Below are 27,941 nucleotides of genomic sequence, written 5' to 3' on the forward strand. Positions count from 1 at the left end.
AGGGACTCTGCCAAGATGTTGTGATATTCTTGCTTCTTAAATTTGCACATCAATTTCTTCAGTGATGGGTATCAAAAAATCATAGTTCCACAGTCAAAATACAAATGTAAACATTGTGCGGTTTAGCCCTTTAACACAAGATCAAATAGTGAACGGAAAAAGCCTGGGTTAAAGATCATGTCATTTATAAAACATTCACAAAACACTAATAAAGGCAAGGCAATTAACATACTTAAAATGTGAAATCCATTAAATTAATTGTTAAAATGTGCCAACATGTATAAGCCCACAACATCTCAATAACAGTATGTACAGTGCAAGTGAGTAGCAGAGTAGAGAATAATTTTATGTGCTTCAAACTTTCACTATTTCATGAACGCTACTTTGGTATATCTCAGGAGACTTGTCTAAAATTCTATAACACTTTGGTAACTTTGAGCAACATGTACTTTACATAACTGTAGCATTAATCTCTAAAAGCCCCAACTGAAAAACCTTTAAATCCATTTTTTTATTTATTTTTTTGCAGAAAGCAGTTAAACACTTGTTGAGGAAGCTATTTTTACCATCAGGTCATTTTATTGGTGATGTTTGCGTTTTGACCGCACCAGTACAGTTTGTCCTCACCTCGCTTCCTCCTCCACCGGCAGAGCAGAAGCATGCGGAACGTCTTCTGGAAGGTCTTGTTGCAGAGGGCGTAGCACATGGGGTTGATGGTGCTGTTGACGTAGCACAGCCAGTAGCCCAGGTGCCACAGAGACAGTGGGATGCAGTCGGAGCAGAAGGTGGAGATGAGCACCATGATGTTGTAGGGCGTCCACGTGAGGATGAAGGCCAGGAGGATGGCACTGAGGGTCTGTGCCGCCTTCTTCTCCTTTATCAGCACCATCCTCTTCCTCTTGGTGATCTGGTTTTTCAGGACCGGGTCCATGGGTTTGGAGGTGGCCGAGGGGGGAGGGGAGGGGTTCTCGCCGTGTTCAGTGTGCATCACGGGCCCCAGGGACACGGCGGCCGGGTCCCCATTCTGGCCCTTGGCGATGGGCTTGAACTTGTAAGAGATGGACTTCTTGCTGCTCTTCTTTGCGGGTGTCGCAAAACAGCTTTTCTCTTCGTAATCGGCCATTTGGCCGTTCTTACTACCCTGACCGCTCCCTTGATCTTTGAACGATCCCTGTGGCGTCTCCGTAGAGGTGTGATGCTCTTCCTCATCTGATGAGCTGTAGCTGTTGAAGGAAGTGACCTGGTCTGCTTTGGCCCATGCTTCATCCGACCGAGTGGTGGTCTTTGTGGCGTTGCTCTGGTTGGAAGAGGACCAAGAGGCTTGACTCCTGCCTCGCTTATCGCTAGTGAAACGAAAGCAAGACTGAATGATGGTTTTCTGTGGCCTTGTCCCATCTGAGACACCCGTCGACGAGAGCCCCTGGAGCTCCGCCAGGTCCTTTGTCCGTCTTTCTGTCTCCTTGTAGATTCGACAGTATAGGATGGTCATCACTGACACGGGGATGTAGAAAGCAGCAATGGCTGTGCCAAATGTGATCACAGGCTCAGATAGGAACTGAATCTGGCACTGGTCTGGGGGCACGGTTCTCTCACCTACAAAGTACTGCCAACATAATATGGGCGGCACCCACAACACAAAAGACACCAGCCACGCCAGGCCAATCATGATGGCAGCTCGTTTTGGAGTCCTCTTAGCCCTGTATGTGAGTGGTCTAGTGATTGAGAAATACCTGTCAAAGCTGATGACAAGCAAATTCATAACTGAAGCATTGCTGGCCACATAATCAAGTGCTAGCCATAAATCACATGCTAGGTTCCCCAATGACCAGTATCCCATTAGGATGTAAGTAGTGTATAAGTTCATGGACAATACTCCGATGATTAAATCAGCAAAGGCCAGGCTCAGCAGGTAGTAATTGTTCACAGTCTTGAGTTGGCTGTTGACCTTAAAGGACAGCATCACGAGTACATTACCAACTATAGTAATCAAGCTGACAATGGCTGAAACTGTAGTTATGGTTATGACCTCCCACAGGCGGTGAGTTAAAGGCTTAGCAAGTGACATGTTGCCATTTAACGTGGCGGTGATATTCGGAAGATCCTCTGCATCCATGATGCTGTGTTAGTGTTTATGTCGCAGCAAGACAGTGAGCAAAACGTGCTTATTGTTCCATCCAGATTTTTCATCGATTTCCCTGTAATAAAAGAGAGAAAAGTATTTAGGGAAGATTGCAGTGGTTGCATTTCTATCATGGATTACGTTATTAGTTGTGTGTGTGTGTGTGTGTGTGTGTGTGTGTATATATATATATATAGCATTTCGTATATATTTTTCTGTTTTCCCCCATCTATATCATTCACATACGTATCAACATAAACCGGAACAGTCTATTGGCATTTGTGTCAAGCGGACATCTTTAGAAGTAACACCAAATCAAACTGGTAACGGTGTTACAGCGCAATCCTTCCGTGTGTGCACCGAACGAGAGCAATGGAGGGAAGACCCAACAGAGGCAGAGGAGCTAGTTGGAAAAGAGGCGGCGGCGGCGGCCAAGACAGCGAGGGTTCAGGTGGTGAGCACCGAGGCAGAGGGAGAGGAGGCCATCACCGAGGCCGCGGCAAAAGGGACCATCACCGCGGGCGCGGGCGCGGGGGGAGCGCAGCTGGCTTCCAGCACCGGGTGAGGAGTCGAAAAGCAAGAGTTTTATATACACGTGCGTCATAAAAGCCCCCGAAGCGGCGTGAGCCCTTTTTGTTTTTGATAATAAAACAAAACCTGACGTCAGTGGTGTGTGGATGTTATGAATCCACTGCACCCGCAGACAAGATTCAAGAGGTTTATTTGTCACATACATATACATACGTTCATACGTATATGCAGTGAAATGGCTTTGCAACTGACCCGAAGAATACAGAGACTCAGGCGCGCAGTATTTAAAGGGAACTTATTATGTTCCTTTTTTGAGGAGGTCCCCAAAACAAGTTTTTGAATTTTTTTTCTTAGAATACCGCTCAGATTATGCATTCAAGCCATTGTGACATGCTGCTATACCATAGTGTTCCAAAACAGTTTCAGTGTGAGCCAATAGGGTTTTAGCTTTACGCTGGTCTCTGTTTTATTTACTCTGTAAACTTTCACTAATTTCACCTTATCAGTACACTAAAGTCTGTTTCTGAACAAATTTGAGGTGAGAAATAAGCAATCCAATTGCTGAATCTTCACTCATATTAGATCTACAATAATTTATAAGTTTGTTCCAACTTTGGTTGCCATGCTCCAGGCTTGTGGGAGACACGGACGGCAATGGACTCTCGTAAATGTTGGAAAATAAAAAAAAATTATAAAAGAAATAAATACATCGACAATAAAACGCCCAGTGGATCGGATGGAGCATATGAACATATAAAGAAATCCGGCACAAGCCGACATCAGCTCCTACAGAGAGTAGACCTTTGTTCACAGTAATTATTTTGTCATTAGTTTACCTCATTATTTGACACTTTGGCCACATCTAATATGAACATCTGTCATTGTTACATTATATATATATATATATATATATATATATATATATATATATATGACAGAAAATAAGGAAACGCATAAAGGTTCCCTTTAGAAATGTGGGCGATTACCTCAAGCTTAGCGCAAGTCCGCCCATAAACAGAAAAGGCCTGTCCAAATACTGATCTGAACCACAGGACCACGAGTGGGGCAGTCCTGTCAGTGGGAATGAGTACAAGGCAAACTGCACAGTTTGCCATAGAATATTTTATGTCACCCATGGCGGACTGTTCAGAAGATGCAGAGTGGAGTCGCTCAACTCATGACACCCCAGAACTGTACTGCTGTTATTAGATTGTACTGTGTTTAGAAGTCATCATCTTGCCATTCTCCAGATACACAAGTTGACACTTCTCTGAGGATGTAAGCAGAAGACCCACCCGTGTGTGTGTGTGTGTGTGTGTGTGTGTGTGTGTGTGTGTGTGTGTGTGTGTGTGTGTGTGTGTGTGTGTGTGTGTGTGTGTGTGTGTGTGTGCGCGTGTGCGTGTGTGTGTGTGTGTGTGTGTGTGTGTGTGTGTGTGTGTGTGTGTTGTGAGTGAAATCTAACCAATAACCCCACTTGGTGGAAATCAACATTCTAAATGCTAGGCTACCCCATCCTTCCTGAAAGGTGTTGGACTGACGGTTACATTTACATTCATAATATGAATGTAATTTTAACCTTCATTCCACATCGGGTCGGGTACAGCCCCTAACTACATACAGTATATATTATATATGTAGGAAGGGGCTGTACCTGACTCAGAATTTTGTTACTCGAATTGGATTAGGCTGTTCAATGTGAATATTGGACAATTCTCCTGGAAGTGGGCCGGGCCAGCTCGGCTCTTGCTATAGGCAAGATAGACGGCCGCCTAGGGCTCCCTGCCGGGGCGCAGACAGTGAGCGATCGGGGAGTGTTTTGCGCACCTGTCTCCCTCTCCGGTCTATCGGTACAGACAATGTGCGTGACAGCGATGCACCTGCCAGCGTTGGGGTGCAAGCGAAAACGTTTGTAATGGGGACACTTTCCCCGCGACTCTCTCCCAGATCACCACCTTTCCATCTGTTATGCGCAGAAAATAATCTTAACGAGGCTACGAGTCATTCCCCATTCCAGTTGTTTTATTTGGAGCAACGGGGCATGGCTCTCCGTGTTGCCCTCCGCCATTGGGGCACACAAAGAGCTGTGTCCGGATGCGGACGATTCACATGTATAAAAATATATTTATGATGCCCCTCATTTATAATTCCTCAATGGAATGTTAATCCTGTGCATTTTGTAAACTATCTGTGATATCCTGTTATTGTAATGGATATTGAGTTGGGGAAAAAAAACAAAACCACTACTCGATTGGAAGAATCTCAGTCGACTGACGGGTTTCAACTTTCAGGGGACAGCTCTACATATACGTATAAGTTGAAATTTTTTAAATTCGCAATTATTTTGTTTCTCCACATTTCCCTCTTTCTGGAACAGGTTGATCTTCATTTCAATACCTACATCTACCTACAAACCCGTGGTTTCTACCCACATCATTTGCTGGCACCCCGGGGGCTCACCGGGTAGAGCACAGCAAATAAAAGGCTGAGTCCTTACCTCAGCGGCCCGGGTTTGATTCCGGCATGGCTATTTGCTGCCTGTCATCTCCTCTCTCGGTCCCCTGCCTGTCACTATTGAATAAAGCATGAAAATGCCAAAAATATATCTTTACCATGTAATTTGCCATTTCCTCGTATATCAGTGGGTTCTTGCTTCATCCAAATATACCAAATAGTTTATTTTGACAGACCAAACATTTTGCATGTCTGTGATCTGATGTATTAATCCTTAATTTAATTGATGCAACTGTGCTTTACTCACATTGAGTTGTGACTCAATGATCCCCAGACCACCACTTGATTTGTGTCAGGTGTCCCTTATTTTTCCACGTTGAAGGGGGAAACCCTGTGGTGAACTTCTGCAGTCACAATTTAACAACCTGGACCCCACATTTGCTGCCTACAGCTATATTTATTATTCTGTGTAGGTCCCCCTCGTGCCGATGAAACAGCTCTGAAAGACCTCTGAACATGTCCCAGAACACCGTCAGCAGGATACTCAATGAGAACTCTGTGGTGAAAGAAGCACAAAATCAACAGTGAGAGGAAGTGGCAGTGGCTTGGCTTTACAAAAAGATTCAAAATTCAAGAGGTAAAGTTGAGGAAAAAGAAAAAATGTTGAAATCAAAGTCAATGTAATTTTTTGACCGTACCCATATTTCTTCAAATAGTAACCTGGGCATAATGGTCGTCTGGGTGCCGTTCTCCTCAAAATAAATACATCTAAAATAAACTTGAATTATTTCTTTGTTCGGAGACACACAGTTGACCAGTTGTCACTCCCTCTCCATTACGCAATCCAATGTCCTGATCCAAGGCAGAATGTCACTTGGTTAGCAGAGTGTGCATGGAACAGGACATCCCAACCAACTCCTGCAGATGGCCAGATATGTGGCACCTCCACCACCGCCGGCACTCAGGGCACCCGCCGCAGGGAAGCCATGCAGGGGGGAGCAAGGCTGACAACTGCCTCCTGCACTGCAACTCTCACCCATGACGGCGAACAGCCTCCTAGGGGCCTTGGAACCACCCGGTGGTGCTCCCCGCAGCATCACAGGGTTGCAACAGGCCAGAAACGACCAAGCACCAGGGGCAATCTTCCAGGACCCAACCCAGCTGGCAGGGGGCCTACCCGGCCACCCCTCGCCAACCACACCAACCCACCAGCATCCTGCCACCCCGAAAACCCCAGGGCTCAATGTGTGCTGTTGGTAAAGGAGTTAAAATTGCAAGGTCATTCACGCCCTTCCTGTCCCAAGGACCCAGGTCTGCTGGTGTGTTGTTTGGAATAAGAAATGACAAGACATGTCACAGCCCCCCAACCCCAACCCACAGCGACTAGCCACAGGTGCAGAGAGGCTCGCTCCCAGCAGGCCCCTTATCAGCCCTCGGCCACTGCACATGCGGACCACAGAACAGACGACGGCAGACAGCCCCCCACCTACAGCTTGACCCCCCAGCCACGAGTACCTTGTGCACTTAGAGCACCTGGACAGCCAGGTGAGACGATGGAAGTCCAGACGTAACATCCAACCATCCCCGTTTTTTATCTGCCAGGAAAAATCAGAGCATTGAAACGATGTAAGTGCAGTTTACAGTGTTCTGAAACTGGAACATTTTGCCGCTCTGGGCATTGAGCAGCACGGTGGAGCTGCTGTGTGCACACTGCACGTGCGCCAAGGTGGGAGGTTCATGAGGTGTTCCTCATGAATATATCTTGCCCAGACAATCCGCTACCTTGATACCCATTACGCTTAAAAAATATATATAAATAAAAAATGAAATAAAGTGCCTGATTAAAAAGTGCACCGTGGGGTCCCCCCCGCGCACGTACCTGCCGCTCAGTATGCACATCTTGTGATTATAATATAGCAATATATAATATGTCACAGAGAAAGATTTTGATTTATTTTATTTCCTTAGATTCTTACTCGTATGGAAAATGAAAAACGTTAACCTAACTCAGCGAACTAGGGTGGAGTTTGTTTCGTTTCTCCTCCAGACAGCAATGCGCGCCAGCTCCCGTGCCTCTCTTATCTCAGATCTCCTTATTTTTGTTTGTTTACTACATGTATGAAACTATTTTTAAACACGACTGAGTTCAGGGACTGTCCCGATCCGTACTGTTTCAAAAAAAACCTGTTCCCCCCCACTGTTTGGACAGTGGATGCGCAGGTCTCGCGGTTGCTTTCGGTTGCTTTGGAACTTAGTTTAGTAAAAACCAGATTTTTATTTTTGGAAAGACTTTACTTCCATCCATCCATCCATTTTACTCAGCTTTTCCTGGGCTGGATCGCGGTGGCAGCAGGCTGAGTGAGGAGCTCCAGGCCCCCTTCTTCCCGGCAACGTTTTCCAGTTCCCCCTGGGGGACCCCGAGGCGTTCCCCGGCCAGCTGGGATATGTAATCCCTCCAGCGTGTTCTGGGTCTACCCCGTGGTCTCCTACCAGTTGGACGTGCCCGGAAAACCTCTAAAAGAAGGCGCCCAGGAGGCATCCTGATCAAATGCCCAAACCACCTCAACTGGTTCCTTTTGACGCAAAGGAGCCGCGGCTTTACTCCGAGCTCCCTCCGGATGTCCGAGCTCCTCACCCTATCTCTAAGGCTGAGCCCAGCCACCGTAACTCATTTCGGCCGCTTGTATTTGCGATCTCGTTCTTTCGGTCACTACCCAGAGCTCATGACCATAGGTGAGGGTTGGGACGTAGATGGACTGGTAAATTGAGAGCTTTGCCTTCCGACTCAGCTCCCTCTTCACCACAACGGTCCAGTACAACGCCCGCATCACTGCTGACGCCGCACCAATCCGCCTGTCCATCTCACGCTCAATTTTCCCCTCATTCGTGAACAAGATCCCGAGATACTTGAACTACTTCACTTGAGGCAGCAACTCGCTCCCAACCCGGAGGGAGCAATCCACCGTTTACCGGCACAGAACCATGGCCTCAGACTTGGAGGTGCTGACTCTCATCCCGACCGTTTCACACTCGGCTGAGTCCCGCCCCAGTGTGTGCTGGAGGTCACGGTCTGATGAAGCCAACAAAACCACATCATCTGCAAAAAGCAAAGATGCAATTCTGAGGTTCCCAAACGTCCCCACTCTCCTCACCTCGGCTGCACCTTGAGATCCTGTCCTGAATATCACAACCAGAATCGGGGACAAGGGGCAACATTGGCGGAGTCCAACACCCGCTGAGAACGTGTTTGGCGTGAACGGCTTTGTGCCGAGAATACAAACACAGCTCTCACTTTGGTTGTACAAGGCCCGGATGGCTCATATCAACGGCCCCGGTACCCCATACTCCCTCCGTACCCCCCACAGGATTCCCTGAGGGACACGGTCGAAAGCCTTCTCCAGGTCCACAAAACACATGTAGACTGGATGGGCAAACTCCCACGACCCCCTCAGAAACCCTGCAAGGGTAAAGAGCTGGTCCACTGTTCCACGTCCAGGATGAAATCCATATTCCTCCTCCTGAATCTGAGGTTTGACAATCTGCCGGAGCCTCCTTTCCAGCACCCTAGAGTAAACTTTCCCGGGGAGGCTGGGTAGTGTGATACCCCTATAATTGGAGCACACCCTCCGGTACCCCTTTTTAAAAATGGGAACCACCACCCCAGTCTGCCATTCAACAGGTACTGTACCCGACATCCACGCCACACTGAAGAGGCTTGTCAACCAAGACAGGCCACTAATGTCCAGAGCCTTCAGCATCTCAGGGCAAATCTCATCCACCCCCGGCGCCTTGCCCCGACAAGCTTTTTAACTGCCTCAGAGACCTCTGCCAGGCATATGGACGAGACTTCCCCCAAGTCTTCAGATTCTGCCTCTTCCCCTGAGGATGTATTGGTCGGGTTCAGGAGTTCCTCAATGTGCTCTTTCCACCACCCAACAATATCCCCAGTCCGGGTCAGCAGTTCTCCTCGCCGCCTGAACACAGCCTGAGCCAAGCCCTGCTTTCCCTTTCTGAGTTGCCAAACAGTTTGCCAGAACTTCCTTGAGGCCAACCAAAAGTCCTTCTCCATAGCCTCCCCGAACTCCTCCCACACCCGGGTTTTTGCTTCAGTGACCGCCGAAGCCGCAGCCCTTCTAGCCTGCCGGTACCTGTCTGCTGCCTCTGGAGACCCTTGGGCCAGCCAAGCCCAAAAGGCCTCCTTCTTCAGTTGACGGCTTCCTTCACTGTTGGTGTCCACCAACGGGTTCTTGGGTTACCGCCATGACAGGCACCGACTACCTTCTGACCACAGCTCCTAGCAGCCGCCTCTGCAATGGAGGTTTTGAACATGACCCACTCGGATTCCATGTCCCCAACCTCGCCGGGATGTGCGAAAAATTCTTCCGGGGGTGGGAGTTGAAGACCTCGCTGACAGGGGCATCCACCAGACGTTCCCAGTTCACCCTCACTACATGTTTGGGTTTACCAGGTCTGTCTGGCAGCCTCCCCCGCCATCTGATCCAACTCACCACCCGGTGGTGATCAGTTGACAGCTCTGCTCCTCTCTTCACCAGAGTGTCCAAGACATACGGCCGCAGATCTGATGACACTACTACAATGTCGATCATCGATCTTTGACCTAAGGTGGTCTGGTACCACGTCCACTTATGAGCCACCCTATGCTAGAACATGGGTGTTCGTTATGGCCAATCCATGACTAGCACAGAAGTCCAATGCTAAAGCACAACTCTGATTCAGATCAGGCTGGCCATTCCTTCCAATCACCCCCTTCCAGGTTTCTCCATCGTTCCCCACTTGAGCGCTAAAGTCTCCCAGTAGAACTATAGAGTCCCTAGGCGGAGCCCCTTCCAGGACGCCACCAAGAGACTCGGAGTACACCCAGAGACGCCAAATACTCTGAACTGGTGTTCGGTGCATAAGCACACACAACAGTCAGAGATTTTTCCTTAGCAACGTGTAGTCGCATAGAGGCGACCCTCTCGTTCACTGGGGAGAACTCCAACACAGCGGCACTCAGCAGGGGGCTTGTGAGTATCCCCACACCCACCCGGCGCCTCTCACCCTGGGCAACTCCGGAAAAGGAGGGAGTCCAGCCCCTCTCCAGAAGTTTGGTTCCAGAGCCAGTGCTGTGCGTAGAGGTGAGCCCAACTATATCTAGTTGGTACCGCTCCGCCTCCCGCACCAGCTCCAGCTCCTTCCCAGCCAGAGAGGTGACATTCCACGTCCCTAGAACTAGTCTGCGATGCCGAGGATCAGCAGGCCCAGTCCCCCGCCTTTTCCCGCCGCCCGGCTGACATTGCACCCGACCCCAACGCCTATCCCTGCAGGTGGTGGGCCCACATGGTAAAAGACTTACTTGTAAATAATAAATCCACTGCACTTCTGCTACATTACGTTCTATGCGCGCACGAACCTCCCCAGCGCACATGCATCAAATTTTGCACGATCGCCCAAGCCTACATGAAAGTAGTCATCTCTGGTATTGAGGTGAACAATGAGAGCAAGCGTCTTTATCCAGGAATCCCATTTTCAATATTTTGTGTTTAGTGATATGTGCTCTGTGCAAAATATCATATTGGATGAGTTGAATTTTGTAATTGTGGGTCATAGAAAACGTGTTGTAAATAAGCTTCCAGAGGTGGATATCTGTGGAAATTGCAAGGTCTCCATCCCATTCCATGGTTGGTAGAGACAAAGTGTCATCTGCTTTTAATGTATTACCCATGTACACCACGTTCGAAATTATTATGCAAATGGTATTTAAGTGTCAAACATTTACTTTTATGTTTTTCAATTAAACTCATGGATGGTATTGTGTCTCAGGGCTCTTTGGATCACTTAAATCAACTTAGACACCTGTGATAATTTGTTTGCCAGGTGAGCCCAATTAAATAAACTACTTAAGGAGGACGTTCCACATTATTAAGCAGGCCACAGGTTTCAAGCAATATGGGAAAGAAAAAGGATCTCTCTGCTGCCGAAAAGCGTCAAATAGTGCAATGCCTTGGACAAGGTATGAAAACAATAGATATTTCACAAAAACTTAAGCGTGATCATCGTACTGTGAAGAGATTTGTGGCTGATTCAGAGCACAGACGAGTTAGTGCAGATAAAGGCATAATGAGGAAGGTTTCTGCCAGACAAATTCATCGGATTAAGAGAGCAACTGCTAAAGTGCCATTACAAAGCAACAAACAGGTATTTGAAGCTGCTGGTGCCTGCAAGCCTCAAGGTGTAGTATCCTCCAGAGGTTTGCAGTTGTGCATAAACCTACTATTCGGCCACTCCTAACCAATGCTCACAAGCAGAAACGGTTGCAGAGGGCCCAGAAATACATGGGGACTCATTTTCAAACAGTCTTGTTTACTGATGAGTGCCGTGCAACCCTGGATGGTCCAGATGGATGGAGTAGTGGATGGTTGGTGGATGGCCACCATGTCCCAACAAGGCTGCGACATCAACAAGGAGGTGGCGGAGTCAAGTTTTGAGCCGGAATCATGGGGCGAGAGCTGGTAGGGCCCTTTAGGGTCCCTGAAGGTGTGAAAATTACCTCGGCAAAGTATATGGAGTTTCTGACTGACCACTTAATTCCATGGTACAAAAAGAAGAACCGTGCCTTCCGTAGCAAAATCATCTTCATGCATGACAATGCACTCATGCTCTGTGTAATTGGCTGCTATGGGCATAAAAGGAGAGAAACTCATGGTGTGGCCCCCATCCTCCCCTGACCTCAACCCTATTGAGAACCTTTGGAGCATCCTCAAGCAAAAGATCTATGAGGGTGGGAGGCAGTTTGCATCAAAACAGCAGCTCTGGGAGGCTTTTCTGACATCCTGCAAAGAAATTCAAGCAGAAACTCTCCAAAAACTCACAAGTTCAATGGATGCCAAAATTGTGAAGGTGATATCAAAGAAGGGGCTTTTGATTTCAGTAAATATGACCTCCTATTGCTGCAAGTTCAACAAATGACCATTTTCAGTTCTTTACAACCTATAACATGTTTTGAAACTCTGTTGAGCATAATAATTTGGAACAGTGCATTTTGAATTTTATTTTTGGAAAAAAATACTGTTATCATTGGGAGGTTTGTTTAATAACATTCAAATTACAGTATACCCTAACGGTTGATGACTTGAAAATTATACTGACTGTCATTTGCATCGACTTTTTAGGAAAATCAGAGAAAAATATCATTTGCATAATAATTTGGAACACGGTGTATATAAGAGTTTGTATGTTCTGGGAAAGGGATTTTATTAATTGCGTATATAAGTAAGATGTTCTATCTTTGGAGGTGGATGGAGGACGTTGGTCGTTCATTTTATTTTTACTTTAATAGACTGCGGCAGTTGAAGGAATTGCAGGAAACTGACCACCACTGATATTATACCTTTGGATTAGGGTTAGGAAAGATATGTGAGTTGTATTCAAAAATTAGTTCCAGATGAGTTATTCCTTGTCATTTCCAAGACCTGAAGATTGGTTTGTTTTTAACGAGAAAGTCTGGGTTGTGCCAAATTGGAGTAAATTTGTTTTGTGATGGAGAGTAACCTCTGAGTTTGTTGAATTTTCACCAGGCTGACAGAGTCGTTGTGGTGAATGGGTTTTTAAAAGGATTCTGACACCTTTCTATCATAGCCAGCATAAACCTGTTCAGCAATTTGTGCTGCAGTAGTTCTCTTCGCTCCCCATGCGCATCAATGAGTCTTGGGTGCCCGTGACCCTGTCACCGGATCACCGGTTGTCCTACCTTGAACAACTCTTTAGTTGGTACTAAGGAACGAACGATTTGAGAATATAATGGAAATGTGATTTATTTATTTACTTATTATTATTATTATTATTATTATTTTTGTCCAATATTGCGATTGCGATTTAGTATGCAATTTTTCTTAATCTTCGTATGCAAAGTTCTTTATCTTCTGTATTATTCACTAAACGCAAGCAATAAATCTTTCTGGAGTGTGACCAACACAATGGCAGTGTTCTGGAAGAGGCTCTGTCCAGACTCAAGAGGTGTTCTGGACTCAGTAGCACACGTCCCGTACAGCACACTGTGGCCCAGGTCGGAGCACCGGGTCTCATCGGGCAGCTGCGCGGAGGTTTGGTTAAAACAATCGATCTAGAGGGGGGAATAAGAGAGTCACGGAGAAAGTGTCCGCATTACGCACGCTTTGATTCCATTATGCGCTTGTTTCGTTCCATAAGGAGTAGGGGTGCAACAGATCACAAAACTCACAGTTCGGATCGTATAATCTTTTGTATCAGGGGGGGGGGGGGACAAATATAACTATGCTTTCTATTTATTCTGTAAAACACTTAAAGCAAGGACCTTTTGCCCATGGCAAACAACATTCAAGAAGTCCAATGTATAAATAAAATCTTAACATATATAAAATACTCAATTGTTAAATTAAAGTGCAATATGAGGCACACATGATATCTTCTTCCTTTAAACATGATAGTGAGTGGAAAATATTAGATCAGTCCTCAGTTACAATTTAATTTCAGTATCATGTTCAATTTCTCACGTTTATAACAAACTAAATTTCATGAAAATCGGTTCAAAATTAAGCTGGTTACAGTCGTTGTTGAAGAGGAGTCTATCTCTCAATACACGATTTGATTAGTTTCAAACGTGTATTTTTTTCAGCACTAACCCTAATCCTGTATCTTTGAGTGCAGCCACATTAATCATTATAAATAATTTTATTTTTTTGTGGTGGAGTAAATATAAACAAAATACTTCATACATTTTCATAGATAAAATAAATGCTTGATCTGGCTCATTGAAAAGAGACAAACTTTTCGACACACTGCAAGTGTCAATTCTCCGCCCACCACATCCATGTCCACTCTGTACGTTCCTCTCTAATCTGACTTTTTTCCTAACTATTCATCATATCACAGCATTATGTTCCATTTAACATTATTATCTTATCTTTGATATAACAATTCAAATCATATCTGTAATGCTAACTAAAGCCCTTCTCACAAGCTTCTGGTCTCTGTTCTACCCTCTCATGTGGACATATGTAAAACATCACATTTTATTAAATCCGAGCACACTTTTCCTTTCAATTATTAGAACACACACGCTGCGCTCCAGCTAAAACCGCCCCTAAAAGCTCCGCTTCAGCGATACAGTACAGTTTATTTCGAGATAATGTTACATTACAGATCACATTCATGTCGAGCAATATTTCCCACAAAATTAGGGGGAGAATCACAAACCTGATTATGATTTCGAAGTTCGAAAATGGAACGCTCATTCCAATCGATTCACGGAATCGTGGCACAATTATTGCGCATCAGAGTAAAATACTTCACGCATCTGTTTTCACTGCGTTGAGATTTCTGGAATTATGACTTTAGTAAAACAGCAGTAAAACTGTATTTCACTATGATGGTAAAATCTTGCAATTGATCCGCGGTTCACATGCGAGCCAAACCATGGGGGGGCGATCCATAAGTATCACGGATAAACTATGATCCATTAAACCACTAATAAGGAGATGTAAAACAAAAACACTGCTATGGCAAAGCGGCCTATCTCGCCTTTCGGAAGAGACAATGCTGGATAGCCCTATGGGTTGGATTGTGTAACATAAAAAAATATTTATATGAATATTTAATTTGCTTTTTGAAGCTGCAGCCTCTGCGATTTGAAAATTGCGTTCTTTTAAATGTCTGGTTGAATTCGATTAATCGTCCAGCCATAGTAATAACCACTGAACACCGTACAAGACCTGTCGTTTTAGATATGCTCAGACCCAGTTGTCTAGCCATCACAATTTGGCCCTTGTCAAAGTGGCTCAGATCCTCACGCTTGCCCATTTTTCCTGCTTCCAACACATCAACTTGAAGAACTGACTGTTCACTTGCTGCCTAATATATCCCCCTTGACAGGTGCAATCGGAATGAGATGAGCAATTTTATTCACTCCACCTGTCAGTGGTTTTAATGTTGTGGCTGACTGGTGAATATGTCTTTAAATACGTACATTTTATATTTATTATTTAAAATTGTAAACTTTTTATTTCATACAGAAAGATACTCACCCAAACGGTTGAATATTCGCTAAAAAGAATATTCTCAGGCAAATAAACATCCCCACCAACTCAAGTACACAAGAAAAAAAACATATCAAAATCAATCAATCAAAGTGACCGTTTTGGAGTGAAGATGGGGATATGGGGCGGGGGGGTGCTGGTTCAAATAGAATTCTGGGACTTGTAGTGTAATCCGCCCAGAGCAGACGATATTATGGGCTGCCACCTTCTGTGTATAGAATTAAAATGAATAGAAAGGCATCTACCTTGTGTGTAACAGCAGGAACCCAAATACGAGCACTTCAAATTACTGCCAAAATATTTGTATACTATCAGTTATAATAATAATAATAATAATAATAATAATGCCTTTGTGACACGGGTAAGTCAGCACTGCCAAGAATGCCTTTGTGACACAGGTAAGTCAGCACCCGGTCCTCCAGGTTGGGGGTTGGGCGTGGGGTTAACAACCTCACCCCGTTAAAAAAAAGCATGTTACGGAAACGACGAGAAGAAGCCATGCTGGTGAGGAGCAAATGGTGGGGGCTCGTCGCCCAATGTTCCAGAAGGAACGGGAGGAACTAACTAACTAACTAACTAACTAACTAATCTGTTAGTTATGGAAATAAGCATTGTTAAATCTGTTGCAGAGCTTACGAGCACCAAAAGTTTGAAGGCTTAACAAACCCGTTCCAATGTTCTGTTTTGTGATACATTTATAAAAGTCACCAGATAGGTTTGAAAATATTTCAACCTACTAAAGTATTTGATGTTGCCATGACGACGGACCGTGTAGGGTTGTTCTGAACTCAAAGAAGGAAAGTTGAATAGATACCAGACTAATCTGTATTATGAAGCCTTTCAGTCTAACACCACTTGGCAGAATTTATTTCACAAATCCAATTTCAATGCCATTTCATTGAATGGCTGCTTTGTGATGGCAATACATCAGCTCTCTGAATGCCTTTTTCATTCATTCGTTCATTCATTCATTCATTCATTCAACCTAGAATCCTACAGCTCACTACATTTTGCTGTACAAACCTCATTCACTATTAAGAGCATCTTGGTTCTTTTCACACATTTGCACGTTATGACTTTACAAATCCCAGAGCTATAACCTTTTTTCCAGCTTGGCTTGACTTGCCACTGAGGCCCCAAGGGCTTACATATACTTAACACAAGAATAACTGGCAGTTTTTGCACTGTTTGGCTAAAGATTTAATTATGTGTCAACTGGCTGAAATACAATGTTTTTTGGCATTGGACCACAGCAAAACGTAATGAATGGGGAAAAACAAAATAAACGAATTAATTTAAAATCCCAGTGCTGTTTAAGCTTTTTTTTCCCCTTGGAGGGTCAAATCTAAAACTTAATTGTGGGGGATGGTTTGATAGTAAAAAATTGCATGTATATGTACAAAACGGTACTGGGGTCTCATGGTGTTGTCTTCTTCTGGCCTTTTCCTAATAAACATCCAAGTGTACACTGTATCTATAATTAGATTTTAACAAGGTTACATTACAGTGAAGCAAATCACTCCACATGCTGTCCAGGGCAAGTACTTGGTGTAAAATGGGAAAAACAATAGAACTTAGTAACAAAAGACAAAACAATTGTAGTTTTTTCTCACATTGTATAAATATTCTTCCGCTTTGTTCTCCTTCAGGGCACAGATGACAAGAGTGGGCTATGGCCAGAGGGGGAGAATGGGATGGAGGTATTTTCCAGGAGGAAGCTGGAGTCAAATTGGGATCGCTATGCAGAGTCTGAGAAGCAGGAACCCGCCAGCGATACGCCCACCCAGAGGGGGACGAACTACCATGTCTTGCTGGAATCCGCAGGTTGGTGCAGTGCGAGAGCGTCTTTGGGTTTGTTTTAGCAATGTCTGCCTTTCTCCTAGGGTCTTGTGTCCAATCATTACGCTTTGCTGGTACAAGCATAGATTTGAGTCATGCAAAAACAGAATGATTTGCTTAAAATTATTCAAAGCAACACTATATAACTTGTAGTATTTGGCGCCCCTACGGTTTCTTAGTGCAATTGCACTTTTACGCCGCTTTTGTAAAACTGTGAAAAAATGTATTTTACTGGACAAATTTGGACCTTATCAGTCATGTTTCAATAACAGTCCATGTTACAAACGCAGATATATTGTACACCTAGGTTACAGCGTCTCCAGGGGAGAATGGGGAGAGAGCCCCCTACTACCGGTGTAGGCACCAATTCCTGTGGCGTAATTAAAGTGAGGGCTGAGGTGTGGGTGCCGGGCACCACTGGCCCATCTCATCCGCACCGTTGGGGAGGTGAAGCAGCTACGTTTTGAGCCTTATCACAGGACATTTTGACTGGCAAATTTGGCCGCAGTTTCGTACCTGAACACAGAAGTTACATAATGCGAGAACAGGGATTCGGGGGGTGGGTGGGAATAAAGGAGGTGCCTTTCTCCATATTCCAAGTCAGTGTACCATCAAAATGATTTTGAAGCTGTTAGGGTAGAAAAGTTACATAGTGTTGCTTTAAGCCAATCAAAGAAGGACGTGGGGACTTGGTTTTCCACCAGCTCTGCAAGAGAGTGGTTTGATTGTATCAATAATGACTACTGAAGGAGTGCACAAAGCTTCCATGTCCTTTGTTTCAAGGGAAGCTGCATATTTGTATTGGAGTTCCAGTAACAACTGATAACACCAGCAGTTTCAAACAACTTTAGAACCGCGATGCCTATCGTACCAATATGAAAGCATATTTAAGTCATAAATAGGTTTTATTTCAACAAGAAGAATGAAGACAGCATTTCAAGATTATAGTTGAAGTTTAAAGGGGGAAAAAGTAAAATTTTTGTTATTGTATTTATTTAATTTTTATTATTATTTTTTTTAATCATTGAGAATGGTCAGTCAAAACTAATAGCAAAATTTCAAATGTATTCTCAAAATATACCATGTTTCTAATCTTGCTATTTAGAGTTTAATGTTATGATTTAAATTTTATTCTGGAAATGCAATACATTTTTTCTCTTGCTGGCCATAATTCTCTTTCATAGACCAAGTTCTCGCCTAATAATAAATCAATACATTTTTTTTTTTTTACCAATTTGTGGTATTCACATGTGATTTGTGTTATTTAGGTACTGATGGGAAAATGTCAGTACCCCTTGGGAAAGAGTTTTTGTTTTTTTTTCAGAAACTTTCTGGATTTTAGTCAAGATCCTTGCAGGCACAGAATGTCCTGAAGTTTTAGTTCTTTTTTGTAACGTTTTGTAAGAAACTCCCCTTTTTTGGTTTCCCTGAGTGCTGTTTATCCCCTCTAATTCTGAGCATCCTAATGAGGCTTTGCCCATCAGTAAGTTCAAGGAGCTCTCGCTACTACTGCACACAAACCTTTTCTCACTCTTCCCCTCCCTCTCCACCATTAATATGACTGCAGAATCATTGATATATTCCAGGCTGGTTCTCTGGTACCGATCTGAAGGTCCTCACTGTGCCCCTGCCACTATACAGTAGGCTTGGGCGATCATGCTAAATTCTAATCACCGATTGCTGGGGGGCAGCCATCACCAATTTACAATTTTATCGGGGTGTGTGTGTGTGTGTGTGTGTGTGCACATAGAATGTGACAAATGCTGTCTCCCCTTTATAGAAGTACAGGATTTATTACTTAGGAATAAAGTATTTACACAAAGCATCCGGTTTTTATTAAATTAAGTCCCAAAGCAACCGAAAGCAATAAGAGGACTTTTTTGAACGAGGCGGAATGGGACAGTCTCTTAACTCAGTTGTCGCTATGTGCGCACAGCGGAGCGCAAATCACGGGTGTCCTGATGCGCACTATCGTGGGCGTGATCTGTGCTCTGCTGTGCTGCTCCATTAGCGCAGAGCAAAATTCATAGAACCAGAGCTGGGGGTCAATGTGCCTTTTTTTTTTTTAAATGTATTTATACCTATGTATTGATCGATCGATCGATCGATCAAGCACCTGTACCTCAAAGTCTCTTCATGGGATGGTAGAGCGGGAAAGTGAGATCCGATCACTAGTGGTTACTCCACAGCTGTGAGTGGAAAGGGCGGGAGCCTTCACCCTCTCTTTCCCTCTTCCCCTCCCTCCCTCCCCTTTACCAGAACACGGTGAACTGAACTTACACTGTTTCAATGCTCTGATTTTGATGATCTGATTTTTTTCATCAATGTCAATCGCGATTGGTGGAGTTGATCGCCGATAGACAATTTAATCGTAAATCTGCTCAAGCCTATTAGACAGTATTGTTGCTTTACCGTGTTATCTAATGTTGAAGTCGAGTGGCTGGACTACAAATGTTTCTGTGTTATCTAATATGCAGGCCATTAAAATTATGTAAGGCTACAGGGTTTTATGGGGAGCTTGGAAATAACATTGTTTTTGTACTACCAGCGTATTCTTGGAATAGAGGTGTAATGCAAATAAATAGTGGTTAACATGTTATGCTTGATTTAATTAAACTTCAGTTCACGTGGTTTCACTGCTCAAATCAGTCTGTTTGAGCAAAAGAACAAATGTTTTTAAACCTAGTTTATAATGAGTATCCAATTTCTGTGATCAGCCAAGTTTGCCTGGCTGTTGTGCGGGGCGGATGTCCAGGGTTTCTCACCTGCAGTGTGAAGCTTGCCATTGTCATAACCGACCACTACAAGGCCTTATACAAGGTCATAAACTCAGCAAGGGTTGTCAGGCTTTATTATAAGAGGTTTTAAAATACTTGCTCCCTTGGCGTTGGAGAGTTTTCTCTTTCCTTTTCTCTTCTCTCTTTGTGTCTCTTACCCTCCTTTTCTTTGCAGTTATGCCAAAGGTGCTGCTCTGTGAGTTGTTTTGAGTCAGTCTCTTGTCTCTTGTCAGTGTTTTGCCCACATTGTCAGATTAGTCACACCATGCAGAGCAGGGCCCGTCGCTCTCCAGAGGGTTTTGTTATTTACGTGGGATGAAGTGCTTTTCAACAGGCTCTCAGCCATAAATCTTGCTTTATGTTGCCTATGATTTTCAGGGTTTTTTACCCTGCCAAAGAAGAGGTGTTAATTCAAGGATATGTTTTACCATCAAGGTCATAGTTGGTGGTGGTGTTGTCATAAACATACACTACTCACAAAAAGTTAGGGATATTCGGCTTTCGGGTGAAATTTCAGGATGAACCTAAAATGCACTATAACCTTTACAGGTGAACTTAATTTGACCTTCTCTAAACTTTTGAATGCACATGTCCAACTGTTCAGTGTTTCAGCACTTTTTGCACAACTTGCTGTTCTAACAAGGAGCTGAACGGCAAAATTCACAACAGGTGTTTGATCCATGAATAGACCAATACATTTTCTCGTTCAATTAGAATTGGTATTTAAACAGTCCTCTTCATCATGCTGTTCACATTTTGACCTCATGAGACCAAGACGACACCTAACAATTGATCAACAGTACCTCGCCATTGCGAGGCTTCAAACAGGATGTTGTCAGAGGGAAGTGGCCACTGAGCTTAGAGTGTCACAGAGTGTCATCAGCAGGTTGCAACAGAGATACAGAGAGACTGGAAGAGTCACAGAAAGGCATAGAAGTGGACGTCCTTTGGCCACATCCCACACTGATGAGCGCTTCATTGTGAACAGTGCCCTGCGGAACCAGATGATGAATGCAACTTAACTCCAGGCACATTTAAGGGAGGTGAGAGGCACCCAAGTGTCACGTCAGACCATTCGAAACCGTTTACATCAGCGTGTTCTGCGTGCTAGACGACCTGCAAGGGTACCTGACCACACCACCAGGCACAGGCATCATCGTCTTGCAGGGGCCAGGGAGCATTTACGCTGGACGAGGGACCACTGGGCCTCAGTGCTGTTCTCTGATGAAAGTCGATTCACGTTGAGCAGAAATGATGTCCGCCAACGATGTTGGAGATGTCAAGGAGGGCGCTATGCATCAGCCACTGTTGTCACCAGACGAGCCCTTGGTGGTGGTGGTGTTACAGTGTTGGCAGGTGTGTCTAGTCAATACAGAACTGCCCTACACTTTGTGAATGGTACAGTGACAAGCCCATACTACCTGAATAACATCATTAATCCAGTCATTGTGCCCCTGCATGAACAACACAGGCCTCATTTCATCTTCATGGACGACAATGCTCCAGCTCATGGAGGTGGCATCATTAGGGAACGGCTGCTGGAGACTGGGGCACCTCAAATGGAGTGGCCTGCACTTTCTCCAGACCTGAATCCCATAGAAAACCTATGGGCTCAGCTAGACGCCGTGTAGAGGCTCGTAACTCTGTACCCCAGAACCTCAATGACCTGAGGGCCGCTCTTCAAGAAGAGTGGGGGGGCCATGCCTCAGCAGACAATAAGTCGACTTGTGAACAGCATGAGACGTCGTTGTCAAGCTATAATTAATCCTCAAGGGCACATGACAAGTTATTGAGACATTGACATTTTTTGTTGTGGTATACCCACCACTGTTGTTGGCTTTTATTTCAATAAATTGTTTGAGATGAGGAAATCACCATTGAATGCTTCTACTTAAATGCCCTACTTTCATGATATAATATGACTGTAGCGTGAACTTTTTACATTTTCCATAAATTTCACCCGAAAGCCAAATATCCCTACGTTTTTGTGAGTAGTGTATCATTTAATCTACAAATTTCCAACTCTCAACAAAAGCTGAACGTCATAAAAGTAGAATTCATGGTAGAGCTGGTGTATTGGATTACATTGGATTGAACAGGTGTACCTAATAACGTGCACAACGAGTGTATATTAGGGCTGCCCCCAACTTTTCCTAGTCGACTATTAGTCATCAGTTCAAGCCATAACCCCCTGGGCCACATCAGAAGCATCGTGAGCGACACATCAACACGAAAGCGTCGCGTCATTTGACGATTCGTCAATTCCACCCGGGTCTGACTCCATTCTTTCTACGACGCGCTCGCATAAGCAGCATTCTCGAGACTTTAAACTTCAAATTGTGAAATTTCTCAACTTTCATTGCATAAGTGAATCTTTGCTTTGGTTTTCAACCTTTTTTAATTTTCACTTCATTCACATTTGGAGTCTGTTTATTAACACTGTTGGATTCGTTCACAGTATAACGTGTTTCGTCGCTGGAATGAGTAATAATCTATAAATACATTGCGGCTGTTAACAGCAGGAAAGCATGCCACTTCTCCCTGTGTCTGATGGAGAAGCCAGGGATGGCAGCAGTGGCGGGTTCGTCCCATTAACCATAGGGCTAGAGGTTTCCACAATCTATTGTGCTTTTTCTGTAGTGTTTATTGAATATGTTTTGTAATCTGTTATTTGTGGTTCTTGTGAATCTTGTACATTTGACAAAAAACATGTGACGCTAAAGCTATATATGTATGTGTGTGTGTGTGTGTGTGTGTATATATATATATATATATACACTCATAATCGAATATATACAAAATAACCATTATTGTTTCAAAATTGATCTGTCTTTATGAGTGTGTGTGTGGGGGGGGGGCATGGTAGCACCCAAGGCCGACTGGAAAAAGGCAGAGGGGATAAACAAACCCTCCATGAATTGGAGGGTTAAAGCTTAAAGTTAGGGTCATTACAGAGAGAGTTGAAACTATACCCAGCCTTATATGTGCATGCAAAGCATGCATGGTTCTTAGACGATTCCCATGCACCTGACTGCTGGATCTGTGCACAGTCTCACACCTCTCTCCAATTCATGGAGGGTTTGTTTATCCCCTCTGCCTTTTTCCAGTCGGCCTAGGGTGCTACCATGCTCCCACATACACACTCGTAAAAACAGATCAATTTGGAACCAATAATGGTTATTTTGTATATATCGGATTATGAGTATGAGGGGGCCCATGGAATAGATCAATAGCCAGAGAGACCCATCTATTATTGACAAGGTTCTAGTCAAAGCTAATACCCTTTACGTTTTATGGTTAATTCTTGATATGCATTCATTCATGCATTCAAGTCATACGCTGCTGTCTTTAACAGCCTTTTTCTTCCTGCATTGGCGGATGATGCAAAAACAGCCGTAAAGAAAAAAATTCCCAGCCAAAATACACACTATTTACTGTTTATGAACATTCTCTTGTCGCTTGTCATTATTATATTGTATATTATTCTCATGTTTTGCAAGAATCGCAAGTTCACATTTTTGAGTTCCCTGTAGCGTTTCGTGAAATTAAGAATAATCCATTGATAGCTGAAGCTGAGCCATGGACATGAAGGGAAATTTTCCACCATAAAGCAGCGTTAAACTTGCTGAATACATAAAGGAATAACCAATAGAACAAACATTTGTGGCTGACCAAAGCAATACTTGCAAAGGACCAGGGGCAGTAGGACATTTGATGGAGGTCAAAATGACTGATACCTCCACTAATAGCAGTGTTCGCTCCAAGCTGTTGAATTGGTAGCCTTGCTGTAGCAATTTCTTTGTGGATAGATTGAACTGATCAGAGGCTGCTTTTGTTTCCCTTGACATTGTGAGTACAGCTGTAAGTCAGAGGAGCATTCTCCGGAAGGAATGAGAGACTATGGTCATTTGGCAACGCACTTGCTCTTTATGTCCCTGGGAGACTCAGAGAGGTCAAAGCTAGGTTAGGGCGGATGTCTAATTTGAGGTAAATATGATGAATTAATGGTGAGATCTCAAATACAAAAAAATCTAGGCAGTAAAGGAAGTGCGTATCACTATTTATGGACCAATCAACTATTGTCATATCCACCACGTTCATACTCGACTGTGTAGGAAGTAATTCACACTTTTGTTCTTATGTAACTCTCCTTTGTTTCGATGTGAGTATCACCTTGAAGACCTTCACCATTTTAAAAGTGGATTATTCAAAACAAATGACACTGGGCTTTTCAGTGTGTGTGGGTTGGCTTTTGTTTAGAATAAGCCTGTGTTTTGTGTGAGGCAGTGTATACACTCGGGCTCAGATTTACAAAGTATATATTGCTCTTGTTAAGCAGGCCTGGAAGAGTAATTTGTCATCTGAAGTGCACCGTTTAAGCCCAGGAATTTGAGGGGGCATTATGCAAAAGGTGGAGTTATGAGATATGATGAATGTTGTTAAGCAGACATATCTTCTAATGTTCACACAATTTACATCGGTAAGTTTTGCATTTTCAAATGAATCTGCCCATAATGAGCACAGGTATATTAAAACAAGGATGTCATGGGGATCAACTGCCTCTCTGCCATGGTCCATCACCATTTGCAGCCATTCAGTTTTAGTTTCATTGACTCTCCAAAATATTTAGTTGTTCTGTTACTTTCTTGAGCATCACTGAATTTAAACTTTTCCTCTCATTCCTGACCTGGTTCATGATGCAGAAAAGAACCCCACTTTTATTCTGCACTGAGCTGGTTCCATTCGCTGATTGCAGAATTTGACACTGGCTTAGTAAATCACTTTTTACGCAGATTGTCGGCACAATGTATGATACTTTCATGCACTAATGAACTAATAAATGTATTCCTTTTTTTTTTAAACGTGTATGAAACCACTCCTTTACTTTACTGTGGTAATTGACCTATACTGTGATATTTGATGGAATAGGGTGGTAGAGTGAAAGGGAAGTCCTGCTGGGGACTGATGAGCTGGAATTTTGGAGACATTTGACGTATTTACCAGGCCCTCACCTCTACCATTCATTTACTTTCTCAGATGCAGTTGGAATGGAAACCCTGATGGCGGAATTTGCCCAAACCAATTAAAAAGCAACTTGGAGTTGGATGGTTTTGCGACCTATGACAAGTGTACAGGCCCTTAATGATGAAGGATTCATTCAGATTACTTCTTCGGAAAGGAAGAAAAAAAAAACAACCTTTTATAGACATATAAATTGAAGAGGAAATACTTTTTTTTCACCTGGTCGTCTAGTAATCTAAAGGTTGCTGGTTCGATCCCAGGCTCCTCCTGCTAGCATGCTGTAGTGTCCTTGAGCAAGACACTTAACCCCTAATTGCTCCTGATGGCTGCATTCGTCGGTGTTTGAATAATTGTAAGTCGCTTTGGATAAAAGCATCTGCTAAATGCAATGTAATGTAGAAAAATTGAATTTTCCGTAGCCCACCATCGGAACAGCATCGTTCTCAGGTCTCGTCTCTTTGGGCTCCTTGTTGGGGGTTGATTTTGCTGTTGCCATGGGTAATGCACGTGCATGCACACTGCAATTCCCTGGTTCCATACGGGTATGTGTATAGGGAGAACAGTTACTTAGGTCTTCAGTCCTCATCAATCGGTACATGCTTGTGCAAGGATCAATCCTCCTCCCCCGCAGCCATAGTTTGCCAAGGCCTCTAATGGGCACCTATCAGGGCTCAATCATAATGAGACAAAAGGAAATCACATTAAGGACTTAGTGATTCACCTGACCAAATTGGCAAACACAAGGATGCTTTTTTTTTTTTCTTTTTTCCTAAGCAAGATGAATAGTCTCAATCACGGGCGTTCATTTATTTGTTCCAGTGTTGTTATGGATACTTGATTAGCCGAATGGGATGACTGTTGGAGACCGTTAGCAAAGCAGCGGAATGAGGTGCACTGTGAATTAACGCACATAACAAAGCTTATATAGCTTTTTTGTGGTTAGCTAAATATGGTTAAGCTGTTTAATGAAGACATTTGTTTGACCCACGTCAGTGTCAATTAGCCGCCAGTTGGATCAATGACCACCTCAATCAGATTTTCCTACACTCTGTCCACTTGAGCCAGTGCAGAAATTTCGGTCTCCATCAGTTGAGGGCACTGTGATTTGTCATCTCCATATTTTCAATTATGTCTGATACGAGTCTGTTACGTTTCTGCCCCCACGAACATAAAATTCCAAGCTCTCACCTCCCTCAAGCGTATGTATACACATACAGCAAGCAGGCTTCAATAAAAAGGGCATAGATTACATAGATAAGATTAACATAGATTACTTTGAAACTATCAACTTGCATCAACATTTGAGGTTTAATTTATCAATATAGTCTATATAATAAGTCTTTCCATCAATGACGAAATATCAAGTGCCCTTAAATCATATTTTTTAATTCACACTTCACAGATGGCTGTACTCTTCTGAAATGGTTAATGGTTAATGGTTAATATGCCATGTAATAGTACCCTATAGTGGACAGAAGAGAAACTCACCCCAAAAAGCTCTGACATCAAGGTGCGAGGTGCTCCACAGTCTTGATAAACAGGAACGCTTTACTGTTGCACTTTGAGATGATACCCCCCACCCACCCACCCACCCTAATCCCCCGTTCCTAAGTGGTGAATAGAGCGCCCTCAGATTTCCAGTTCCCCTGTCCCCTGCGCCTTCACTCTCTCTCCCGACTCTCCCAGTGTTTTCCCCACACCTGCTCTGGCTTTACTCTCTCTCACCCTCCCTTCCTCTGTCAAACCTCTGTTTTTTGTTTTTTTTCAAACTTCTGTCAGCTCCGCACTCTAATGAAACAAAAAATGCGAAACAAGGTGGGACTCTCACTTGCCACATCACACTTGCCGAAGCATCTTTGGCAAGCACCGCTGTTTCAGTGCCTTTGCACTGTAAACCGGCAAATCCAGCTCTTTCTCTCCTCTTGACGTGATTTCAACTGCAGTTTAGCTCCACAAGTGTCCCCAAGCAGAAGCCCCAGCAGACCCTGTTTTTCACATCGTCCACGGCCGGCTACGTTCTCGGCTGTAGCGGTGTCAAAGAATTGATCCGAACCCTGTCATTCACTTTACCATCCTCTTGAAGAAACAAGACAAGGCGGGGGAGGGGGAAGAGTTTGCCACTGGTCAGGAGAAGTCTCACCTTTTCTTCTTCCTGCAGAAAGTTTTATCCGGCTCTGCTCTTTGTCTGCTTTTCAAATTCCCCACTCGCCACCTCCGGGCATGCGTTGGTGGAAATTTGGTCCTCTTTCCTTCCTACCTGGGTGCCTGAGATGCCGAAGCAGCTAGAGAAGCCACTCTGCCTGGGCTCCATGCTCCTGCTCTGCGCTGGAAATGATGAGGAGATGTGAGTGTAACCTCCCACTGGGCCAGAAAGCACGTCACGAGGACAACGGCTGATCAGTTTCTAAGAGAAGGGAGGGGTGGGAGAAGCTAACAGGTTGATTGTGGGGAGGGTAAGAAGAGGAGGGTGTGTCTGTGTGTGTCTGTGTGTGTCTGTGTGTGTGTGTGTGTGCGCGCGTGTGTGTGTGTGTGTGGGTGAATTTCATTAATGCTATGTAACTAATCAAGCAATCAATTGCTTGATTAATCAATTAACTGATTGAGTTGAACTGATCAAATTTCTTTATCAGATTCAAGGTATATACTATTTTAACACAGGCCTGATTACTCTGATTTTATGGTGTATAGATTACTTAAATAATTGAGTAATTACATTACTTCATAAAATAACATTAATGTCATGTATTTTGCTTTTAGTAAGCAATATAGGCGCCTTTTAACACAGTATCTCCTATATATATATATATATATAATATACACTGACCAGCCACTTTATTTGGTACGCCTGTTCAATTGCTTGTTAACACAAATAGCGAATCAGCCAATCACATGGCCGCAGCTCATTGCATTTAGGCATGTAGACATGGTGAGGATAACTTGCTGAAGTTCAAACCGAGCATCAGAAAGGGGATTTCAGTGACTTTGAACGTGGCATGGTTGTTGGTGCCAGACAGGCTGGTCTGAGTATTTCAGAAACTGCTGATCTACTGGGATTTTCACACACAACCATCTCTAGGGTTTATAGAGAATGGTCTGAAAAAGAGAAAATATCCAGTGAGTGGCAGTTGT

General features: G+C 43.9%; 2 protein-coding genes across 2 annotated transcripts in view; one reads left to right on the top strand and one right to left on the bottom strand.

Moving 5' to 3' along the window:
- Window positions 1–568: 568 nt before the first annotated feature.
- Window positions 569–2,113, bottom strand: chrm5b (cholinergic receptor, muscarinic 5b; the record flags this gene model as incomplete). The annotated part of the gene is made up of 1 exon (XM_079996668.1): window positions 569–2,113. The coding sequence occupies one exon, from the start codon at window positions 2,111–2,113 to the stop codon at window positions 569–571; it is 1,545 nt and encodes a 514-aa protein (XP_079852794.1).
- A 378-nt stretch (window positions 2,114–2,491) lies between these two features.
- aven (apoptosis, caspase activation inhibitor) overlaps window positions 2,492–27,941 on the top strand; it is a gene marked incomplete at its 5' end in the record, with an annotated part of 54,612 nt that continues 29,162 nt past the window's right edge. Inside the window, 2 exons of the mRNA XM_080024230.1 lie at window positions 2,492–2,680; window positions 16,824–16,998. Of these exons, the coding sequence (XP_079880356.1) occupies window positions 2,492–2,680; window positions 16,824–16,998 (364 nt within the window). The remainder of the gene's footprint in view (window positions 2,681–16,823; window positions 16,999–27,941) is intronic.

Source organism: Zeus faber, assembly GCF_960531495.2.
Source record: "Zeus faber genome assembly, chromosome: 2".
NCBI lineage: Eukaryota > Metazoa > Chordata > Actinopteri > Zeiformes > Zeidae > Zeus > Zeus faber.